This window comes from Leptosomus discolor, unplaced genomic scaffold (genome assembly GCF_034619465.1).
Source record: "Leptosomus discolor isolate bLepDis1 unplaced genomic scaffold, bLepDis1.hap2 HAP2_SCAFFOLD_48, whole genome shotgun sequence".
Lineage (NCBI taxonomy): Eukaryota > Metazoa > Chordata > Aves > Leptosomiformes > Leptosomidae > Leptosomus > Leptosomus discolor.
The window spans coordinates 1350597-1363389 of record NW_028237740.1 but is presented as its reverse complement, the minus strand read 5'-3'; the positions used below and the strand labels follow the sequence as shown (position 1 = coordinate 1363389).

General features: G+C 51.3%; 1 protein-coding gene across 1 annotated transcript; it reads left to right on the top strand.

Annotated features, from left to right (window-relative positions):
* The first annotated feature begins 777 nt into the window (after window positions 1–777).
* LOC147413142 (coiled-coil domain-containing protein 40-like) lies at window positions 778–12353 on the top strand. The gene is made up of 17 exons (XM_086480607.1): window positions 778–942; window positions 1125–1315; window positions 1838–1921; window positions 2010–2229; window positions 3061–3215; window positions 4040–4162; window positions 4559–4680; window positions 5403–5646; window positions 5754–5936; window positions 7177–7422; window positions 8163–8376; window positions 8928–9097; window positions 9222–9313; window positions 9916–10036; window positions 10700–10888; window positions 11100–11258; window positions 12021–12353. The coding sequence occupies exons 1-17, from the start codon at window positions 840–842 to the stop codon at window positions 12264–12266; spliced, it is 2862 nt and encodes a 953-aa protein (XP_086336733.1). The 5' UTR covers window positions 778–839; the 3' UTR covers window positions 12267–12353.
* Window positions 12354–12793: the final 440 nt, after the last annotated feature.

The window sequence follows — 12793 nt, the reverse complement described above, 5'->3', positions numbered from 1 at the left end:
CTGGAGGACTAAAATCCCTAAGGGCATTTTATTAAAAAATAGACGTGAGCCAGAGACACATCTGAAATTAAAAGTGGTGTGTAGAATTTTTGTCAGGATCTTTACCATCTTCATGCTGCCTGGGTGACTGTTTTTGTGAACGAGATTAAACTTCAAAATTAAACTCCCATGACAGAAAGCAGTTGTTACAGCACCGTAGCATGAGCATTAAACCAAATGCACAACCTGCTGTAACGCTGCTATTCTGCTTTTTGCCTGTGTGTGTGCTAGGCAGTAGAGGCGGAGAATGGGAGCGACAGTGAAGAAGAAGGGTCCGTTCCTCTGCAGGACCAAAAAGAGACATTTCCAGCAGCAGAAAGAGGAGCTACAGAGCTGTTTGTTAGTTCTGCAGAGGTGAGACACTAATAACACACACAATCTTATTCACAGAAGGCATGGCCGGTATTTGTAACTTCAAATTCTCCTGGGGCGGTTTTGTTGCTGCCAACACAAACCCGACCAGAACTGAACAGAGAGAAGCTAACTGGTCAGGCACAAAGTCTACAAAAGCTGTGACAGAGCTGGAGAGGTTCCTCTGTTGTGCTGCATGTGGGTAAAGGTGGTTTTTGAATCGGCAGAGGCACAGCTTTGCCAGTGTATCTGTGGGCTGAGTTTAGAACAAGGCCCTCTTGCCGATTCTGTGTCTGCATCGTTCTTGTCTCGTGATGACAGAAACAAGCAGATTGTCAGGGCAGACTGAAAAGCTGTTTCAGGTGGTGGATTTTACGTTTCAGAAAAAATCCCCTGAGACTTTCTTGGACAAAGTCGAATTAGACAGTTGTCCTCCTGCGTTGGGTGACATGGAGCAGCCAGTAACCGAGAGAGAAAACCCTCCCCTTCCTTCAGGAGCTCCTCAGCAGGTGTCTGCGTGGTCAGCGGAGCGGAACAGCTGCACAGAGTCAGGTATCCTTCAGTCCCTTGCTAACAGTACAACACTCCGTACCACCCGTCAAGCACAGTTTCTAGTTTTCTCCCTTTCTCGTCATTGTTAGTCCAACTGGAGGCACAACGCTTTGAAATCTAAGCATTTTCTTTGTCTTTTTCTTCTCTTTTTTTTTTTTTTTTTCTTGGGGGGTGGGGTCCAGGTGACATTGGAGAACCCATTTCTCTCTGCTCAGAGACTGCCTTTGAGCAGTTGGATCAGCTCACCAGTGAGCATGGTGACCAAAGGCGGGAACAGGCATGCCAGCAGCGTGGAGCTGAGGGGCACGAAATGAGTGGAAGAAGTGAAGAAACCGTAGAAGAAACAGAGCTGGTTGTCTTGGATCTAGAACATGTGAGAAGTCCTCCAATCTTGTCGTTCTTCTTCGCAGACCTGCTGTTTTTATTTGTATGAAATACACAAGCTAGATTGTCAGCAGCGGCTCAGCCATAGGCTGAAACCACGTGTTTAAAACAGGCTTTTGCAGAAGTACTGACTCCTGAGCGTGTCTGCTCCCTCAGGGTTAACCCCAAACGGGAGGCTCAGGAGGGAGCCGTGTAGTGGGTAAATCTGATACTCCTCAGTGCTCCTGAAAGAGAAGTACTGTCAGCAAGAGCGAGGGGATGGGCTCTCAGAGGCAGCTCTTCTGATGTGTTTCTGACTTTCAGATATCCTCAGTAGTGGCTTTCTGCTGTCAACAAATACCCACTGTGTAACTCCTCTCACTCGTTACAGTGAGCGTAGCTAAAGGAAGAATGCAAGGGTCTGTGGCAGAAAATACGCTGTGTTATTTAACAGCGGGGGTAGCAGTAAGGTTTCTTCATAATTTCTTTACACAAGTACGTTGACTTGTATCAATGTCATACTTCTTGACAGCCTCTGATGAGAAGATTCCAGGCTGCCCTGAAGAGTCACCTCACTAAGCAGATGGAAAAAGTGAGCCTAGAGCTTCAGGAACTGGTACGTGGCATTCTTACTTTGCCTTCCCGCAGCAGCCCACCCCTGCCCGAGCTGAAGCCAGGTAACTGGTTTCCTCTTGTGTTTGCAGAGGGCAGCAGCGAAGAAGGGGCAAGCAGAGAGGGAAGAGCTTGGGCTGGTTCTTTACGGAGCGCAGCAGCAGCTGGCCCGCCTGCAGCTGGAACTGGAGAAGAGCCACGACCGCCGTTCTCAGGTGGCCACAGCACGTCAGCAGCTGGAGGAGGAGCTGGAGGGCCTCAGGCTTACTTACAAGCAAATGTGTCAGAACACACACGATGAACGCCAGAAAGGTGACCGAGGCAGCCCTTGCCAGGTTTCCTGGCTCTAGTACTGTGTGGAGAAAGGGATTTATTTGAATCCAAGTCAAGCATTGGATTGAAAAATACAGTAACATTGATCAGGAATAAGGCACTCGCTGAAACCTTTCACAGGTATTCCTGGTTGTTTCTAAGACCGTGTGGCTACCTTGTACTTCTAAGAAGGTCTTTAGGACTAAAACTGTTCCGGGCAGATGGGCTGCTCTGTGACTTAGAAGGAGGAAGATCCTGTCGCTCTGTTACGTTTGCCTGTGTCTCTGTAAGGGTGTGACGAGATCGCAAAGGTGGGTCGTGAGGGGCACCCGGGAGCCTGAGAGTGCCATCCGTGTGGGAACCCGTCCCAGCCAAAGAAATGGACTTGACTCATGCTGGTTGTGCTGCAGGCCTGTGGGTAGGGGACAGGAAAACAACTGTGATGGCGAGGGTAGCTCAGCGTAGGATAAACTGCCTAGAAAGGTTTGGCAGGTTGCTGAAAAAAATAGAGAAGCGTTCAACAGACTGAGAAAGAGACAGTTCTGTTTTGGGGCAGAGGAGTGGAGTCACAGCCTCCTGAGGCCGCCCCTTCTTTGATCTCCTGGGCTTCTGAGTGCTGGGAAGCAATGAATTGCTTACCAAGATATTAGCTGTGCTTGTGGAGCTGTACTCCAAAGCCGATGCAAATTCACATTTCAGGGGGGCTGATTTGGCTGGTCAGTGTGCGAATTTGGCTTTGGGTGCTTCTGTGTTTCTTTCCCTTTTACCTCTGTTTAAAGTGTGTCTTACAAACATACTTTTCTGTAAATATTTTTCCCCCTGCCTCCCCAGTCTCTGCAATGCAGACCCAGGTTGAAAACTTGGCCTTGCACCTCTTCTACGTGCAGAACACGGCCCATATGCACCATAATATTTTACTAACGAAACGGTCGACAAAGAGGGCTGAGCTGGAGAAGGCCCAAGCTGACGTGGAAAAGAAAAAACAGGTATCAAGTAAAACTCTCTTCTTTCAAATAAATAAATGAATTCAGGTGACAGCTAGCGGCGAGTCTCGGGGGACGTGCTGCCTTGGCAGAAGGAAGGCTGTAGTGAATATACAGACACCATGGAAGGTGCATGGGGATATTTTCCCCAAATAATTGAAAATGAGAAGAATCCCCCCCACCAAGATAGTGGCATGTACTGAACAGAATTTTTTTATGAGCCTTATAATAGGAAGTAGTAATCAGTAGTGATCACTCTTCACGCAGGCAACGGGGATGTGGGGGCAGAAAGATATTTAGCAAAGAAGTATCATATGTTGAAGTCTGGAGAATTGCTCTGAGTCCCAAGGAAGAGCGAACTTGGAAGGTGAACTGAGCGGTCGGTGTGCTGGAGCTCCCTCTGCTGCCTCCTGCTTGCAGCAGGACACCAACTAATTACTGTTGATGCAGAATTGCGGGCAAACGGTTGAGATGGAATGGGTTTAGATGGTTTTTAACAAAGGATTTTAAACCATAAATTATCAAGATTCCCAGCTGCTGGAGAGGTGGCGCAATGTAACCCATGCTGGCAGGGATGACTGCTGCTTCAGATCTGAAGGACCAATTTCCTACTGTGGGTGGAACGATAAAAACCAGCAAAGAAGGTTTTGTTCTCTTGAAAATTGTCACTGCTGCATTCAGGAGTCGTTTGGATAGGAATGGAAGAGTTTCAGTAGGAATCAAAGCTAACTGAATTCATTTTCAGCCCAAGTTATTGCTGTAGAATTTAGTTGGTTAAGCCTGAGATTATGTTACTCATCCTGAGCTGTTTGGCTCTGCCTCTCTAGGATCTTCTGGTAGACCGCTTGACCCGGAAAGCCTACGAGCTGCAGGAACAGATTGCTCTGTTCGAAGCTCAGTTTGTGGCTCAGGCAGAGGACACAAAAGTAACTCGGCAAGCAGCAAATGAGGTAGGAGAATGCTTTTTTTTTGCTTCTGGTTAATATTTCCCTCTGGAAGGACCGACCCCGTTGGCTCATGCTCACGTGGTAGCTACAGTGTAGGACAGAGTTGTATGATCAGTTCCTGTTTGGAGGAATGAAGACTTTTTTGTTTTGGTTTGTTTTGTCTTTCCCTTTGTCCTCAAGAATTGCCTATAAATCACTTCCTCCCCCACCCTCTCTGCATTTTTTTCCTTGCAGACCTATGCTCTGTGGTCGGGGGTGACCATAAACCAGAGGCACGTTAGCTGAAGCTGTTCCTGCCCAGCGTATTATGAACACACACCAAAAAAAGGCATTGTAACGTGAATTTGGTTTCCCAGCCTAGTATAGATTTATCCTGTCTACACATCCTCTCTCCCCCAGGCTTGTATGGAGGTTCAGGCTATTAACATGGAGAAAAAGCGACTGATGAACCACTGGAATAGCAGCTTGGCGGGAATGAAGCAGAGAGATGAGGCCTATATCGCCACCCAAGCGCTGCTGAGGTACGGTATCTGAGAACAGTCCCAGGAGAGACCTCACACGGGTTGGACGGGAGGGATGCTGAAAGGGGCAGTGCGTCTCCAGTTTATTGCTGCGCGTGCAGGATATGTCAAGCAGAACAAGTTTGCTGCTCTGAAGCACGTAGTAAGGTTAAAGGATAGGAAGCACAGTTCTTCGTCACTATTCTGTATCCAAAACACAACTCTCCCCCCAAATGTGTGGGGTTTTTAAAGCTGTTTAGAGTTTTTCTGTTCATATTTTAGTCCTTTAGAAGAGTTCCTTCACCTTTGCAACATCTCTCAATCCAAAGAGCTAGACTTCAAGAGGGATTTTACCTGTCGCTCTCAGTTAGGGTTTTGTGATGCCTTCAGAAATCATCAGGAAAACCGTCCTGTTGTTGCCAAAGGAAGCGCTTATTTGCTCTGGAGTCAGCCTGGCTGATTCCCTGCAATGTGCTTTGATGGTGGCATCCTGGTAAGAGTGGGGGGTGGGGACAGGACTGAAAGCGGGAATTAATTTTCCTACGTACGTTTGCTTTTCAGTCTTCTGTCTCCATCCATCTTCTGATGACTCTGCACTGTCACAGCAGGGTGGCCTTTGTAAAGATCTTCCTCCTTGGTCTGTTGTCGCTGCAGTAGCGTGTTTGAAAAGAGGAATTTGTAGATGACTGTTCAGCGCGTGAGTCTACCCCTGTGGTGATTTTCCATCCTCTTTGCCTCTCCAGCAAGTACAGACATGACCTCAAGTCCCTAGAAACGGACATCCATGGCTGTAGGAAGTCAATCAGGAAGGAGGAGGAGAAGAATGAGTTGCTTGTCGCCATCCTGAGCCGTTCACAGAACGATGCCAACATGACAAAGAAGCTGATTGCCCAGTGCCTTTCCAGGCAGGAGGCCTTGAAGGTGGAATCTGGCACCTACGCTCGCGTTCTCCACGAGACAGAGCAGGCCCTCAACAGGACCAGGATGGTGAGGAGAGTTACTTGGAAGAAGAACCTTTCAAATCAGACACAGATGTTTAATCCCCTTCCCCAAACAGTTGTAGTGACCCTGTCTCCTGTCTTTCCTGCGTTTAGGATCAAGCTGCTTGTCTGAATCAGTTGCTGTCCATCAGTAAGGACATAGAGAAAGGAACTGATGCCAAAGTGCAGATGGAGAACGAAATCATGGCAAAGCTTCAGGACCAGATGGTGTCCAGCAAAGCCACAAAGCACTTCTCGCAGCTGGCTGCAAAGCTCCGTAGGAGAAAAACAGACCTGGTGTGTTATCTCTTCCGTTTGGGAGGGCGGGGGAAGGAAACCGCCCTGAGCGGTGTTTCTCAAGTGTGTTTCGTCCGCGCCTTCGTTCTGCTTTTCAGATCTGCAGTTGAAGGTCTGCTGAGTTTGTGACTTCAGTTTGGTTCTTCCAGTGCTCTTATTGTGGGATTCTGGTGTACGCGAGAGGGTTTGGCCAAAAAGGCCTTGACACATAATGTACTGTTCTTTCTTTACTTAAAAAACGGGACAGAACGATGAATTCTGGGAGTTTTTACCATAAAGTAGTACCAGTTCTTATGTATTGGAGGAAGACAGTGGATATGTAGTACTGCTGTACTCCACATTGAACTAACCTGTATCTCTGTCCGGCATCATGGAATGCGATACAGGCCTGCTCTCGTTCCTGAGTGAGGATTACAGCCCAAGGAGCAATCGAACCAGACCCACAGTTCTTTGTGGCACGATCAGTTGCTCTCTTTGGGAGTGTGTAACTGGAACAGATAGAAAAACTAGAAGATCCAGCGTAGTGTTTGTGGTGTTGAGTTGTGTGGGCTGGCACTAACAAGGCACCCACACCTCTGTATTTCTGCGGGTTACTTCAGCCTGGCCCTGGGATTTTTAAATCGGGGGCATTATCTTGAGCAAGAGGAAGAGTTCCAGGGCTGGCTTCCGTTGTGAGAGAGGGGCCCCCCGCCCCCTTCCCACAGGCACACCAACAAGCGGACACTCGCGTTGTCTCCCATCAGCACCTGCGGTGCACGGCTGGATGTAGCCAGAGAGTCGTGGCCGCTGGCGGCGCGGGGGCAGCAGAAGTCACCCGGCTGCATTCACGCTGCGCTCAACAGGCACCCGCCTTTCTGGCTGCTGCGGTGGTGGTTCGGTGAGGGACGTGTTTGTCGGGTGCGGTGGAGAATGTCCTGCTCCAGTGAGCCGGGCAGCTGGAGACACCCAGGCAGGGCAGGTAACTGCAGAGGTGATGAGCGCGGCCTCTTAAAGGCTTTGGGATGTTTGGGCTCCTTCATGCTCTTCAGCAGCCTTATGGCAGAGGTAAATGTTGGTATCTCCGTCAGGAGATGGAGAAACAAAGGTACAGAGCGGGTAAGTGGCTGGCTCGCAGCTTGTGGCACAGACCTGGGAGGAGAATCTAAATCCCCTGACTCCTGTGCCTCGGGAAGCGGGCGTTCCAAATCAGTGGGCTGCTGCTGGTGACAGTAATTTGTTTTCTGTCTGTTGGCGTTCCTAGGAGCTGCATTTTTCCAAGGTTGAGAATGATGTGGCCCAGGTTATTCTGAATGGAACTCATACCAGCTGCAGGCTGACAGTTCTCCAAAACACACTTTGTCAGCTGGACAAGGAAGTGAAAAATACCCGTGACCTGATCAGCTGCAGGGAAAGCGAGATTGCAAGGTGCAGTCTCCTGACCGAGAACAGGCAAGCGGTGCTCAGCCAGTACAACAAGAGGTTGGAGAAGATTCTTGCGCGGCAGGGGGTATGTACATTCCCATTTCAGTCCCAGGCTTGATTTTATTCTTTGTGGTGACCACAGGTGCCCCTGATAAATGTAACTGTGTAAGTGCTGAGTAGTTAAAACTTTCAGGCATCAGTATAGAGGTTTAAAAGCTGCACTAGTTAATGTAAATGTTTACGTCTGTCAAACAGCTCTTAGTGCACGGGGGGAGGAGCTGGCATGAGGGAATTGTGAAATGAGGGTGTGCCCAGCACAGATTTCTGCAGGGAGTTGTCTGCGCCCGATGAAAACGTTGAATGACATCAATACTCTGGGAGTAACTAGGGTCTCATCAGAAAACCTGCAAATCCTGACAAGGGGCGAATGGAGCAGGCGGGGTGATGTAGATCACTTGGTGCTTGGCCCCATTCAGCTGATAGATACCCAGGTCTGCCCCTGGCACCGTGAGCTGCAAGACCTTTATAGAGCCCAATGCAAGAATGAGTGCTGTGGCAGACTCTTGGACACCCAGATGTGCCTGTTGTAGGAGCTTAGGAGGCCCCTCTCGCCCCAGAGCCTGAGAGCTGTTCGGGCTTCCCTTGCATTTGTTCCCGTGAGGTCAGGAATGATTGGTCCCATCCAGCTCCTGGGAAATAGAGGCACAAAGGAAGTAACAGTATAGCTGAAGTATTCGGTAGGCATCTCAGCAGCTGGACTGGCCTTCTGCAAAAAGTGCTTCAGCAGCTTCTGCCTGATTAATCCCCAACCTTGCCCTCATCCAGGGTCAAGAACTGGGGCCACTGGAAATGGAGATCAACAAGCTGTCCAAGCAGATAGAAGAATATCACTCTGAGGTGATGACGCTACAAAAGCACTGGCTCAATCAGCAGCAAGAGCTGGTCAAGTTAACACACCAACGGGAGGAACAAGTAGCCTCCCTGGACACGTTAAAGAAACGGATCACAGTAATGCAGCAGAAGAAAGTGCGCAGGGAAAGTAGGTCATTCCCCAACTCTTTTTAAAACGTTCAGCTGTGAATGGAGGAAAAAGGGAGCGAGGGCTTACGGACGGGTGAGCCAGACCTTCACCAGAGAATGCGCCGTGCTCCTACGTCCGTGTGAGCAGTAACGCAGGCGGCCCCAGCGCTGCTCTGGGGCTACGAGCCAGGCACCTCTGCTGCTCTGCCTGGCGTTATTCCCTGTCCCGACTGATCCCGCTGCCTTAACGGGCACAACCGAACCGAAGTGGCCGTGTCACGTGCTACACTTCTTAAATAACGTTTGCAAGTAGTTGGTGGGTAAATGTCCCCACCACGATGGCGCTTCCCTTGGCTCAAACCAGCTCTTTTCCACAGCAGTCTCCTTCAAAACCGTATTTGGGTTTTGGGCTTGTGGAAAAACGGTTTGGCTGGGTATGTGGGACGCAGGTGGCTCTGCAGGCAGCGTTGTCTGGTCTGATGGCAGTCTGTCACGCCTTGCCTGTGTTCCACCTGCTGCTTGTGGGAATTTTAAGACTTTTTTTTTTTTTTTTTTTCTGTTCACCTGTAGATGAAATTCAGCAGGAAACAAAAGAGCAGAAAGACATCGAACGTCACATGAGGAACATGTCCAATGACTTGATAAAGCTGAATGTGTTGATCAACAAGAACAGCAGCAGCTTCGAGGAGCTGCAACATGGCAACACGATCACCGAGAACGAGTTTGTGCGCTCTCTCAAGGTACAGACATCTCATTTCCAGGTCTCAGCCTCCCGTGCAGATCGGAGGCAGACAGTGACCGTGTAAATCTTTCTTAGTCTGACCACGTTGTGTTGTCTGACAATGTTATGCTTCCCAAACCTAGGCAGCAGAAAAAGAGTCGGTTGAGATGCAGGAGAAGCACAGTCAGCTGACTGAGGAGAAGGAAAGACTCCTAAACAGCCTGGTGGAAGCAGAGTAGGTACCAGAGAGGTTCTTGCTTTGTGCCACCCTCTTTGAATGTAGGTGTCCATGTCACCTTTCCTCTCTGCTCATCGAACTGAACCAGCAACAGCAAATGTGCTTCTGTCCTTCTCGGAGAAGATGAAAGGAGTTTCATGGATTTTTGGGCGCAGAAGCTGAAAGGTGCTTTAGCTGTCTCTGCAAGCAGCGAGAGCCGTGAGGATGTCGGCTTTAACAGTTCCAGCAGGCTCGTGCTGGACGTTGCTGAGATCTGTATGGGGTGACTCTGCCTGCGCTCTCCTCCGCCAGTCACTCGGAGCGAGCGTGCTGCGCTGGGCAGCTCACTGGGGTCCACCAGCCCCCGGCAGCCTGGGCACGCTTGTTGTTAGTCACCGTGCCACCACCGTGCCACGTTGTGGATGGCGGAGCTCCCTGTCTGGTTCCACGTTGCTCCTGGCTGCCCTTTTACGTGTCCCACGTGCAAACCCTCAGGTTCTGCTGAACCTTCAGCTCCATGTTCAGGACTGAGCTCGGGAGCGTGCTGCCACGCGTGCACAGGGAGCGAGCGTCCTCTCGGGCACTGACAAAGGTGCCGCTTTCCCTTTCTGTCACTGAAGGCATCAAATCCTGCTGTGGGAGAAGAAGATCCAGCTGACGAGAGAGATGCGTGCGGCGGTGGAGTCTGAGTCAGGGCACGGCGAGCTCCACGCCATGAGAACAGAGATTCACAGGATGCAGGTGAGCCCCGGGGGAGGAGCACTGGAGAGGGGAAGCTGCACACGATGGATTCAGCTTCGGCGTTGCTGAAGGCAGGAGATGAGAAATGGGCTGGGGAAGCAGCATTGCCAGGCCACAGCAATGTTGGAAATCGTACACCCTCCAGCTGGGCCGAATGAAATACATCCAGCGTGCGTGCTCTTCGTGCCTTCCTTGCGCCTGCCGTGTAATGGGCTGCAGCAGAGTCTAGAGACACCTGAGCAATCTATTTAAAACATAATATGTTTGCCACCTTATGCCGTGACCCCAATTTATAAGCAAAGGAATGTTGATGACTAAATATTGCATCATCTTAATCACTGGTTAGGGAAGCCTTCTGTCTTCTGGCAAAGCAACTCTTCCCTTTTGTTCCCAGGTTACTTTACTCTTCTGCTTTTCCTATTGCTAAGGAGTTCCAGTGAAACCTTTTGAAGATTACTTTAGACGAGTTGATAATCCAGCCCTTTGCTTTCCAGATCCACACAGGGCAAGCCGGGTTTGGGTTTAGAGCAAATTTGGCTTGCCAACGCTCACGTGTCATGTATGTCTGGTTTATGTAGAGGGGATGTGCCGCACAGAATCGGTTCGGTGCCGTTTGTGAACATTTGTTACTTTCAGCCTATTTCATATCTTGACACACGGTAGGTCCGCTATGGCCAGCTGATGAAGCAGCAGGAGAAGATGATTCGTGATATGGAGGCATCTGTTTCTCGCAGAGAGGTGATAGCGCTTCGTGGAGAGGGTCAGAACAAAAGAGACAAGAAGCTTGTCCCCAAGAGCGTCTTCCACTGCAAGAAACAGGAGCTGAGAAAGAAGATCAGCAAAGCCCAGAAGGTGAGCGAGCAGAGCAGGGCTGCAGGAGTTCACCGGGGCTGTAAGGAGCACCAGGGTGGGCTGAGCGCAGACACGCGGGGTGTCGGGACACGGACGGGACAGGCTTTGGAGGCTCCTTAAAAAACCCCACAGGAGAGTTCTGGGGAGATGGCTGGGAGTGCAGCTGGACGAAGAACCACACTCTGCCCTTTCCTTCTCTTCCGTTTGCCAGAACGTTCAGGACTGCAACGCAACCCTCCTGGAGCTGGAGAGCGCCCAGGCGTCCCTCGGTGCCGCCTTCTTGGAAAAGCAGCGAGAACTGCGCAGGCTGGAGGCTGAGTGCGACGGCCTCGATGCAGACGCAGAAGCTCGTTGGAACAGGAAGCGACGGGTGAGCGGCTCCGCTCCCTGGAGCTCGCGAGCCCAACGGGACCGGCTGCTTTCTCCTGGTGCCGGCTCCCCATCTCCCTGTCTCGCCACCATCCTGAACTGAGTGTGCTTGGCATTTTAGCGGCACTTTAAGTTAACTGAGCACACCTTGAGGGCTCATGGGGGTCCTGAATTGGGGCTGCAGTTGTACTCTTAGCGAGGCAGCATTCACCTGGAGACATCAGCCTGAAGGACATGGTTTGTGTCTTGAAAATACCCGGTCACAGCTCTCCTCTGTGAGCGCTTTCTGGCTGCTCATATGTTACAGATTTGAGAGCCAGCTGAAGGTCTTGAATGGCCTCCTGCAAAGGTTGTAAGTTGGTCAAACTATATCCTGGCGAGGGTTGCCCTGTGCATGCAGGTATTTCTCTGGTTTATGGAATTCTGTGATGAACATTTAATTTTTTTTTTTTTTTTTTCTATTAGCTGACGTGTGGATGTGGTGCTTAGGGACACGGTTTAATGGTGGACTTGGCAGCGTTAGGTTCATGGTTGGACTCAATGATCTTAAAGGTCTCTTCCAACCTAACCACTTCTCTGGCTGTACCCGTTAGCAGCTGTTCTGCCGGTACAAGGGGGACTTGATAGCCCTGTCCCTCTTCAGAAGCCCTTCCCTTTCAGAATGTGATGGTTCCAGTACCGGTGACAAAAGTCACCTGCCTTTCTTAGTGCTTTTCTCTCTGCGGCCTGCTGTCAAAGCAATTTCTGTTGTTGCTTTCCTCAGAACCTTTTGGAGATCGTGTCCTACCAGACTCGCCGGAAGCACCTGCAGGCGCTGAAGGAAGGGACGTACACTCCCCTGTGCCGCACGGAGCAAGCCTGGAGAAATGAGCACCAGAAACTGCGCCACCGGCTCCAGACCATCGATGCCATCGTCCAGCAGATCCAGCAGGACCATCCCCAGCACTACCGGACTCTCCAGTGGCTCAGACAGTGCTTGGGCTCCAGGCTGGGCTCGCAGGAAGCCTGACTGCCACCAACCCCATCCATGTAACCCTCAGCTCTTGTTCTGCTGGAGCCTGCAGGCTTTGTAAATAAACAAATATCTAAACACTAAGTCTGTGTAGCAGGTAGTGGTCACGAAAGCTGTAGCAGTGCAACTGATTTTTGTTTCCTTGGCTGCACAAGGGTGGCTTCATCCCTCCCCCTGGCCTGGGGCGCTGGGGGCAGCCGCCCCCTTCCCCTCCGGGCCCCCCCTCTCTCACCGCCTTTCCCTGCAGCTCCGGGAGGCGGAAGGCCCCGGCCCCGGCGGGAGAAGGCGCCCGCCCGCTCCCGGGGCCGGTCCCGCCCCGCAGACGCCTCCGTGCCGTGGGGCCGGTCCCGCCGCGCCTGCTGGGAGGCCGGGCCGGGCCGGCGGGGCCATGGCGGGGCCGGGGCTCCCGGCCGCGCTGCTGCTGCTGGCGCTGCTGGGCTCCGCCGCGGCGGGCAGCCCCGGGGCCGCCGGCTGCCAGGTGCCCCCGGGCGAACGCTTCGACTGCGGCCCCGAGCGGCTGCTGT

Excerpts from the sequence above, each read along its gene's own strand:
- LOC147413142 (XM_086480607.1), top strand. The coding sequence starts at position 840 with ATGGAGCAGCCAGTAACCGAGAGAGAAAACCCTCCCCTTCCTTCAGGA. Across the intron at positions 4,163-4,558 it reads CTCGGCAAGCAGCAAATGAG|GCTTGTATGGAGGTTCAGGC; the intron begins GTAGGAGAATGC and ends TCTCTCCCCCAG. Across the intron at positions 5,937-7,176 it reads GTAGGAGAAAAACAGACCTG|GAGCTGCATTTTTCCAAGGT; the intron begins GTGTGTTATCTC and ends TGGCGTTCCTAG.